This window comes from Pungitius pungitius, chromosome 15, assembly GCF_949316345.1.
Source record: "Pungitius pungitius chromosome 15, fPunPun2.1, whole genome shotgun sequence".
Taxonomy (NCBI): Eukaryota; Metazoa; Chordata; class Actinopteri; order Perciformes; family Gasterosteidae; genus Pungitius; species Pungitius pungitius.
The window spans coordinates 4,077,581-4,088,123 of record NC_084914.1 but is presented as its reverse complement, the minus strand read 5'-3'; the positions used below and the strand labels follow the sequence as shown (position 1 = coordinate 4,088,123).

Sequence of the window (10,543 nt, the reverse complement as noted above, 5' to 3'; positions counted from 1 at the left end):
TAATGAATCACCGAACTCAAAGTCAACAAAGAAAACAGCCATACCTGTGTTAGCACAAGTTACGTGTACTTCCCCGCACTCTGGACCGTATTCCCCTAAATGGCGTTACGTCATCACAGAGCACACGTCTCTTCCTAAAAGAAGAAAAAGAAGCATCCAGTCTGAGAAGCTCACCTGAGCAGCGCTGAGAGGCGCATCTGTCCTCCCTCCTGGTGACGTCACAGCCGCCAGTATAGTCTGTCCCCGCTGCAGAGAGCTCGCGCTGAGATATCCGCAAGAAGGAGGAGCTGTCAAAGTTCTGAGTTTTCCCAGAGAAGGACTAAAGTCTTTCACTTGACGAGCATAAAAAACAACAACAAAAACACCCGTAAAGATTTGTTGTTGTTGTTTTTTGTTGTTGATTTCGAGCAGGCGGAATAGCGCGTGTTAGCGTTACGCAATGACACCTTCTGCCCGGGATTCCTGAGGAAGAAAAGAGACACGATGGCAACTCGAGAATTCGAGAAGTGGTTCAGGCTCACCTCTCTGCTCTGCTGGGGCTGCTGTGTTCTGGCGGAAAAGAAAGGTAAGTCCGTTACGGCTGCTTCAAACACACACACACACACACACACACACACACACGCACGCGCGTTGCTTTTCTCGGCAATTTAAAATAAATCTCAGTTCGCTCAACAACAACAACACAAAAAAAAGAAGAAGCGAGAAGCCGCAGAGAAAGTCGACCCAGCGTGGAACGAGGAGAAAAAGAGGGAGAGGAAGAAAAAAAAAAAGTTTCTGAAACGTCTCGCTGTTCAGTCTGCGCACTGATAAAAGTTACACAGGACCAAATGTCCACCCCGGGGCAGTTATTGATCAGGGTTACACCGCTGTGTGTGTGTGTGCGCGCGCGCTGAGGGGAAAGTTGTGGTTAATTGGGCGATTTGCGAAAATACGCATCTCCGCTGAAGTCACGGTGACCCGAGTGCGCACATTTCCACCCCGAAGAAGCGAGGGGTGATGCTGGGAGGGGATGAAGATTGAGCAACACAATGGCGTACTTCTCTTTCTGCTCTTCCTTTCTCTTTTTTTATTTGAAATACCTCTTTTTTGTGAGCAGTGGGAGCATTTTTTTTGTCTATATGCAGCATTTGACCTAATTGTGGGCAAAAATAGAATAAACAGTGCGACGCTGTCACCTTGAAACACACTCACACACACATACATACACACACACACACACACACACACGGCAAGAGCTCTTCGATGCACCCAGTGCACCCAGTTCATAATATACAAAACCCTGCCATGTGTTCTCATTTGTGTTTCCGGTTTTTTTTTTGGCCCACTCAGCTCTTTGCACATTTTAATCAAGGATAGAGAAAGTTATGTAGATAGAGTGCATCCTCTTACATAACGCAGATAAATGTGCCCAGTTTGCATCTGGCCCTCAACGGAAATGGGATCCGGGCACGGAGACGGGGACACTTCATCCTGCTGGGATTGATAGAAACCAGGCACAGTGTGGGTACGGAGAGAGAGAGAGGGGCTGACGGAGGTATGAAAAAACAAGTGCTAAAGTCGCCGGAACAGGTTCCTCTTGCTCCGCTCGTGTTTGTGCTTCCCATTTGGCCCTGAAGTAAAGGTCACAGAAATCTGATTTCTCCGTGTTTTGACTGTCACCTCAATGCGTTCTCGCTGTTTTGTCTCTTTCTCTAAAGAGCTGAACTCTCAGAACGCCTCGTCGACGTGACGTTTGGCACAGATTTTGGCTGGGAAATTAGTGCAGGAAAAGCTGCAGCATCTCAACGTTGGTTTCCGGGCCACTGAAACATGCTGAAACATGTTCCACGTGCAGTTTGGAGCGACTCAGACCTCCACAGAGGCCAGATGTCGGGTTCGAAAGTGACCGCAAGTATCACTTTACCGCCTAATGGTCGTGACTTCCTATTCTCGTGAATCATCATCATCGTTGTCCACACTCACTGGACCGCCGGTCCTCCCCTTATAAGCAGATGAGCGCAGCGCGATTGGGCGGGGCGGGGGGGGGGGGGGAGGCGGCAGCGCACGTGCAACTCGCATCTTTCCCTTCTGCTCCAACAAGTAACGAACCCAGTGCCGGTTTTGAAGTGAACCATAAACAAATCAAAAGTGTTTGTGAGCCAAAAAAGACAAGAGTCCCTAAATATTTCGAGAAGGTTCTAAACAAAACCCGACGGTGCACGTTTCGCGCTGCTGCCGGCCTTGCACAGTCGATAGGGATTTTTGAGTTTTATTAAGACCAGAGAAGATTAGAAAAATAAACAGCTTAAATGTTAGTTATTGCATGCATCGCAGTTTGGAATAATTGCTTTTCATTTGCAGGGGATCTGCGAGCTCCGCCATATGGCCTCACACGGTTAGCTGCTGCTGCTGTTGTTGTTGTTGGTTTTTGTTCTTGGCCAAGGGGCGAAGACAGATGTTTTTTTTATGTGGCAAACAATGTTTCCCAAGAACGCATTGCCCATAATAGTCCAAAGTTGATTTCAACATTATGTGGAACTCAAAACTCCAGACTGTGAGGGTTGGTTTTATATTTTAATAAACACGCATTTATGTCATTGCTAAAAGTATATTTGGGCCAGAGGGAGCCACGATGTGTTCAGGACGTTGTGCCGTTCAATTTGCAGTTTGCATATTCATCAAAAAACTCCTCAATAACTATCAGCCACACGGCTGAGAAAGTCTATGATCCAAACAGGGATGTTTAGTTCTCAGCATCGTTGAGGTTCTGGTTTCCCGTTGTCCTCTCTTCTGGATGATGATGTTCCTGGTTAGATGATCGTGTAAAAGAAATTATGGAAAATATTGCTGTAATAACCCTTAGGCAACTTTTATTTTGAAAATCTGAACTGTTGTTGTTCTGTCTGGTGGAATGAAGAAGGTTTGCTAATACTGACTGAACATTGCTGCTGATGTCAGTTGCAAATCCCACTAAATTAATGAATATTGACTAGATTTCCTCCCTAGTAGAGTACTTAAGGTGCTGTAATATAACATTAACCTCACAGTGGAAATGTCAAATCAAATAGAAAGAAAAACATTGTTCTAAGCTTGGTGACAATGCATTTTTTCAAAAAATAATCCAAAGGGGGTGGAAAGGTTTTATAAGCCTTAAGAAGGACGATGGTGCATGTAATCCCTCGACTTACTCCAAAATCACCAAGCCGGGAGATGCATGGTTTTCGGGGATGGACGACTGTTGTCATCAATATTTGCTGTTTGCGCTGAAAAGAGGGCAAACAATTTCTAGATGAGAAAAAAATGCAAATTGGTGGAGCTCATTTGTAAAAACACAACCCATTGGTGCATATCGTCCTTTTCTTCGGGTGTTTTCTTGCTTTTTTTTTAAAAGACTTATATTAATATATAACCATCGATAGTTTTAAAATCAGCGGTGACGGGTGTTTTCTTTCTGCCTTTCTTAAATGATCGACCAGAGGAACGTAACTCTGAACACAAACAGACTCTCCCCCATCAGCCCGTTTAGCCCTCGGAGGACTTTAAGGCGGTTCAGAGATGCACGTTGAATGGTTTTGGAGTCAATGGAGACAAACCTCTGTTTGTGATTGGAGTCGTGCTGAAGACGAGGGCTTTGAGAAGACACCCCCTTAATGTGTTTGGGGATACTGCATCGATTCTCTATAAAGAGGTTGATTTGCTATGCATGGTTTACCTGTAAAGAGGAAGTTAATACTTTATTTTGTTTTCTTATTCATTGATGTTGGAAATGCAGAACCCACGGTACAGATTCCATGAAAAAGTCACCTTTCTTTCCCCACTTTTTATGTTCGTAATTCCATCTACGTTTTCCTAAAATTGCAATATAGTGAATACTTATCAGATGGCATGATTCCTGTCAATACCCATCCCCACTGACTTTTACCTTGCCATGTTTGTTTTCCACCGGGCCAGAGTACAGGCGTGAGGTGAACTGAGCACCCCCCCCCCCCCCCCCCCCCACCCCCTTAACCTTAACCGGGTTAACCTGTGAAAGATCAAACTAGCACGTCAACAGCTAAATCCATAATCCCCCCCCCCCTGCCAGGCTCCCCGCCGATAAACCGCTTAAATATCAATATGCTTTTTCCAGAGTTAACAGGATTATTCAAGTTCTGGACACAGAAGGGAGATTGGATGAGAATATATATATATATATATATATATGAGTGAAGTATTTAAATGTGCTTGCACACCTGAAAAGTGCTGAATCACGATCGAATGTCACTCCTGAGCATCCAGAGTAAGTGCTTTTCCCTCTGTGTTGCGTTGGGATCTAACGAGCCAGCTTCCCTCATCAGTCATCTTTTTTTTTCTTCTTTTTTTTCTCCCATCACTGTCAGGAAACCGTGCCTTTTTGTTTTCATTAAAAAAAAGAAAAAAGCCCACTCTCTGGGATTGGAGGGATGTCTTGAGTGAAATTCCCGGTTTCCTGTCCAGTGTAATCCTAGAACCTCTAGTCTGCGTCTCAGGGTCCACAGTGGTCCTGGTCCTGCTGCTTTGTCTCTGCCCGACCCTCCGATGACCTTCCCAGACTCGCCGTTGTAAAATATGGCTTCTGAGGCTCAGTGGGAGTCGGCCCTCTTGACGCCATTCCCCCTGCCAGCCTTTCGGGTTCAACTCCGCGCCGCGTCAAGAGCGGTTTTGAGATTTTCGAGGAGCCGCTGGTCGAGCTGAAAGGGCTTTGGTTTCACTCCGGGACAATAAGCGCCTGTGTGGAGGGGCAGGTGATCCGGCGGCACTGACGCTTTTCAAAGAGAGAGAGAGAGCGAGAAAAAATGAATACAGTAACGTTTTATGCATTGTTAATGGAATAAGAAACGCTGCGTGCTACGTCATTGATTTCTACCTATGGGAAGCTCTTTTTTTTGGGGGGGGGGGGGGGGGGATTGTGTTTTAATTGCAGCTGCTGAAATCCATTGTGCAGTTTGCATATGTCCACTGAGAGCCCAACGTGGAATAAGTGAGTGAATGTGGTTACTCATTGAACTGATTTGCGCCCTTTGTTTGTACAATGGTGACAAAGCCATCGCTGCATTTACGGCCTTTCCATGATCCTCTGGCTGTGCATGAAGTCTCCAGTGGAAAGAGAGCCAGGAATTCACGTTGGAAAAAAAAAGGCCCTGCGCTATCTCCCCATGTCATCAGACGTAGTGTAAAAAAGGGAAAAGAGGCCAGTCTGTGTGGGGCCATCGCCCCCCCCCTCCCTCCCCCCGCAGGACCCCCCCCCCCCCCAGGTGAGGGGGGTGTTATAGGAGTGATTGCGATCTTGTTTTATTCTTTTTTTTATTTTGTAGGAACTGCTAGCCAATTGAAAAAGAAATGACCTCATTCTGTGGAAAAACATCACTTTGTGATACTTTGCTTAAAGATGGCTATTCACTGGATGAAAAAAGCTTGCATGAATGGTTGTGACCTTTTAAAATAAGAGTTTTATTTACAATTTATTCACCAAACCAATTAGTCCAGAAGAGATTGACAAATCATTTGACTGTTATTAACAATGCAAACAGTAGTGACCCCTCCTTTTATTATCATGTGTGCTCTATATTAACAGTATTAGTGTGAGCCCACAGTGGACTGGTAACCACAGAAACATACTATGGGAATAAATGAATGACTTCCTTTATCCTAATGATGGGGTCAAATAAAACAATAATGATGCTGGTTTGATATTTGCCAATGGACACACCTGAATGTATTTCCAGAGGAAGAGGAAACAGAAAATGGAGACCTTTCTTTCAAATGAACTCCCTTTGCAAATTAATTATTTGTTTTTTTTTAACTGTTTTTGACGAAGCAGTTTTCAAATGGGTGCTGTCGGGCTGGATCGGGTCTAATCTGGGACCTTTCCCCCCCCCCCTCGCAAGGTAAATCCAACCCTTCCTGGATCACCGTGTCACAATGTGAAGGCTTCAGTGAGACGGGCGGAGCTGAATCCCAGCAAAGGGAGAAAAACAGGAAAGTGGAGGACACATAAACAAACGGCAGAAGGACGAGATCTCTGCCCCCCCCCCTCCCACCAGTCCGCCTATCCAGTTTCTGTTGCTTCACTCTGGCATTCAAATTGGATGTGAGAGTCCCGCTCCATTAGCCCGAAGGCCCCCCCCCCCCCCCCCCCCGTAGGTGTGGCGTCTTCTCCCATTACCTCGGGGTCACCGGGAGGAGCGGCGTTTCGCCCCAAAGAGGAATCCCCCACAGGGAAGGGAACAATGGCTTCCCAAACATCTCCGTCTCCAGAAGACTTGAGAAAGAAAGCGACCGGGCCGATGGGCGGTGGCCGCCGGCTGAAACGCGCATGCCGCCTCTTCCTGTGTGGTCCATTAGCCTCGTAAAGTCCAAGGTGCATTCTGAGCCGTCGCCTTGTGGCGCATTAGGGGTCCTTTTTTATTTATTTATTTTTATGAACTAATTCCTGCATTTGTCAGGATGGAGATCCAGGATGTTTCGTTTTTGTGATCCCCTTTTGCAGGGTTTGGGGGAGGGGGGGGGGGGGGGGGGCTTCCTGCCTCACATCCTGATTGAAAAGGATGTGAGAGCTCCTCAACAGCTTTAACCTGAATGATTGGTTGTTGACTCGGGTCCAGTGTGTTGCTTAAGGGATTAGCCTCTTTCCACAGTCTTACCTGTGCAACAATGGAAAGCTGACATTGACGTACTCTGCTGCTCGACTGTACGTTATCAACAACAAGCACGTGTATTTCAATGATAGAATGCACAGTAATGATGTAGTAATTAGTGTGTGTGTGTGTATGTGTGATGGTTTTCCTAGGAAAAAAGCGTGTTTTCTTTGCCAATGTGATTAAGGCATTTCATGCTCCACTGCAAGGGCGCGTTAGACGTGTCAATCAAAGAGGACAGTGTGTGACTTTCCATTTTTGCAAAGATAGTGGGGGCAAGTAGTAACAACTAGACAAATGTTTTGCCTGCTTATGTCTTCGAGGACCCTGCCCAAAAAAAACGACCTGTTTCCTCCGTTAGAGTAAAAAGTCAAACATCTTCGCCGATGTTGTGAGCTCTATTCTTGCTTTCAGTATTACTGGATTCCAGCGTTTTACTTGCTGATCGGATTTACACCGCTGGAACTCACTGGCGCGTGAAACCCCCCCCCCCCCCCCCCCAAAAGCAAAAAGCATATTCAGACATGTCTGTTGTAACCCGTATTGCCTCCAGGTATCTCTTGGTCTAGACCCTGGTGTTGACATGCTGCAGAGCTTTGGTTCTTTGGGGTAAGCCACCCTTGGGCTTCCTAACAGGAGCGTCTTCTGCAGGAAATGAGCCAATAAACATAGTGGATGGGTGGCCAAAGGAGATAATGCGGCAAATTCTGACACTGAAAAACACGCACAAAGAAAAAGGAAACGGCGCAGGAGATGAATCAGTTCTCATCCAGTGTCTGTGGACCAGACCTGAATGGATGTCTCCTTCCTCGCTGAAACTCCAAAGTCTCCAGACAAAAGGTTCTTTATTCAGGATTTTGTCTTCTTTTGACACAGACTTATCTGTCTTCCTTGACCTTAGCTTGCCGTGTAGACGTGACTTTACAGCTCTGTGTAAACAATGAGGAGAAAGGCCTCCCTCTATGCTATGAGCTGCGAAGGCTTTTGGGGTAAAAGTATTCTATTGAGCGTCTCTATTGGCTCTATTTGAGAAACAAAAAAGAGATGCACGGCCTAAGGTGGTCTCCAGAGAAGTCTTCAGCCATGCCGGTTGTCGTGTGAGGCTTCACTTGGGTCCTTGAGCCAAATGCTGTCGTCAACATGCTAAAAGACAATATTAACATGCTTTTCAAGTAATTTGGTTTCATCTTATCTGCATCAAATGTTGTTTAATTCAACTGATTGATAGTAGTTCAGATCATTTGGTCCGGTCAAAAGCCACATCTCTTTCTAGAGTCAGACTGGTCGTTGTTATGCCTTTTTTTTTAAATTTGCCTAAAGGTTTGCTTCCAAAAGTACAACCGGTCTAAGTATAATTCTGGCGACCAGCAAGACGTGCCTCCTCATGACTCAGCTGAATTACGACCACAGCAATGGTGGCGCTGCCGGGCGGTTTATTGGTGGCGGGGGGGTGAGTCAGGAGAAAAAGGAAACGAAGATGTCGACCTCTGGGGATTTCCCAAAGCCGACATCTCTTCTCTCAGGATTCCTAATGTTGTCGAGCTCCCGGAGCACTAACGGATAATGTCCTCTCGACCCCCCCCGCCCCCCTGGGGGTTTACCTTTTCTAATTGCCTGCCGAGTTCCTCCGGGCCCCGATGCTTCGTTGAGCTCGGAATTAATTTCCTGGAGGGACATTGAGCGGAACGTCTTCATTACCACATGTTTTCATAATAGAAGCCAGAGGCCCCGTAAAAGAGAAGGAATTCTCCTCGCTTTATTTACAATCTTTCCCCCCCCCCCCCCCCCCCCCCCGCCATAAAAAAAGTGTGGAACTGACCTACTTATTGCAACATTGCCCACTAAACCATTAGTGGGGGGGGGAGCCATATATCTCAAGGTGTGCTTCGCATTGTGTCGACCCGTGGCATTTAAAGCACCGCTGATGTATGGCCGCTATCTGCTACTCTCGTTTCCACTTTCATAACAAACCACTTGAGCCTGTGTACGCGGGAGGAGAAGCGGTTCCCCGGTGGAGAAACCCGGCGGGGGGGCGCGGGCGGGCGGGCGGGCTGGCGCGGCGCCGAAACGGGCCGCACGGATTATCTTCCCGGGGACCAGCGAAAAAAAAAACATCAACACACTCCTCCTGAGCTGATTAGAATGCCGTCTGGGATTATTTAATATGAATGCACTTGTTTCGTTTTTTTTTTATTTTTTTTTATCCGAGTATTATGTCTAATAATCAGTCACCCGCTGAGTTTCCATCGGATTGAGGACATACAAATCCTAATTGTGTTTCTGGGTCAAAGGACATTTCATTTAAACAAGCCACAAAACCTGCACCAAAAGAGTCGAGAAGGAGGATTTCAAATGCACATGTCCGGGGCAGGATGAGTTACCTTTTGGTCCTTGGTACGATTGTGGCTTGGTAACTTTTGTTATGCGCTCATACGTTCTGTCACGGGTTGCATTTGCGAGTGTTCAAGCCCATTTGTTAAAGGTGAATGTTGCTTTACGGCGGGTGTTGTTTGGACGTCGGATGGTGTTGGAATGGCTTCGTGTCTCCCGGCTGCTCATCCACAGATCTGTCCACTCTCTCTCCCCGGGGCGGTCATCATGAGTTCTTCGTAGCCGGGGGGTCCTTGTAGTTCGGGCCGTGTAGCTGATACCGACTAAAGGTTCCAGCTTGCCAGGCCTGACGGCTTTGTTGAGTGACACAAAGCAGACTGTACGCAAAAAAAAAAAAAAAAAAAAAGGCCCTCCTCTCCGTGGTGAGGAGACACAACCTCCCTCCTCTGTCATGACGCATTGTTTCGCAGCTTTGTTGACCTTTTTTCTTTTCTTTTCTATTTTTTTTTTTTTTTTTTTTGCAGTATGAGGCCTTAACAATGGATGAAATCCGAGCTGGTTGGATGAAAAAAGAAGCGCTATTGTCTGTCAGTCGCTGCTCACTGTTTCAGTGTTTCGAAATAAGACTCCTAAGTTTATAGCGGAGCCCTCCGGGGCCCGAGAAGTAGCAGCAGCAGCAGCAGTCGTAGTGGCAGCAACACTTTTGACGTGTCAACAGGAAGACGTTTAGCTAAATCCTCCCCGGCTTTCTCGGGGCTAATTAAATTGGTCACGCTTTTCGGAGAGTACGACGCAGCGTGTAACCGAATACCCTCTCGGAGTTGTTGGAAAATGATGAGAGCTGCTCTGCTGTCCGAACTAATTCCCCCGAACTCTGTTTGCCCCCCCCCCCTGACCCCCCGACCCCTGCCCGCGGTGATGAGGAAGAAACGACTCATCGGTGGATTTAAGGTCCGGCTGATGTGTAAACCATGAGGTTTGAAATAGTGAGTAAAGGTCTGAGGAACACCGGGACGCTTACTAATCCAGACCCTGCGGCTTTTCTAGAATATGCCTTTTATGGGGTCCACCTCTGTGAGGCTGAGTTGACCAAGGCAGTAACAGAGCTGTTGTCAGGCAACGCCGCAAAACAGCGGTCGGACCTGGACACGAATGAGCCTGTCAGCAATCGGCTAAAAATACGAAACCCTTCAGAAGAAAGGCTCCGTCAAGAGAGAGCGTGTCTATCTCCTTTTGTTTAGATGGAGCGAGGAGTCCAGTGAGCGAGAGTTATCTGCGACCCCCCCCCCCCTCCCCCCCTCTGTGATGTGCAACCAATATGGGCCTCCTGCTCTGTGCTGGGAATGCTGAAACCAAATGGGGATCACAGCTCACAGCTGTTCTCTTCTGCTGGAGTGATGTGCGAAACGTGTGGGTTCTCTTCGCTCGCGGTTGTTGCTTTTTTTTCTTTTACTCCGCTCTTCTTTTCCAGGCATGACTTGCCGATGGTCGTTGGGGGGGGGGGGGGGGTGTGCAGTGAGTTAGCAGCAGCCCGCCCACTCCCCCCTCCTTCTTCCTCCCGTGCTTCCTGTGGGATG

At 47.2% G+C, this 10,543-nt stretch overlaps 1 protein-coding gene across 1 annotated transcript in view; it reads left to right on the top strand.

Moving 5' to 3' along the window:
- Positions 1-257: 257 nt before the first annotated feature.
- Positions 258-10,543, top strand: part of egfra (epidermal growth factor receptor a (erythroblastic leukemia viral (v-erb-b) oncogene homolog, avian)) — a 30,477-nt gene continuing 20,191 nt past the window's right edge. Inside the window, exon 1 of the mRNA XM_037457221.2 lies at positions 258-565. Coding sequence (XP_037313118.2) covers positions 484-565 — 82 coding nt within the window. The 5' untranslated portion in view covers positions 258-483. The remainder of the gene's footprint in view (positions 566-10,543) is intronic.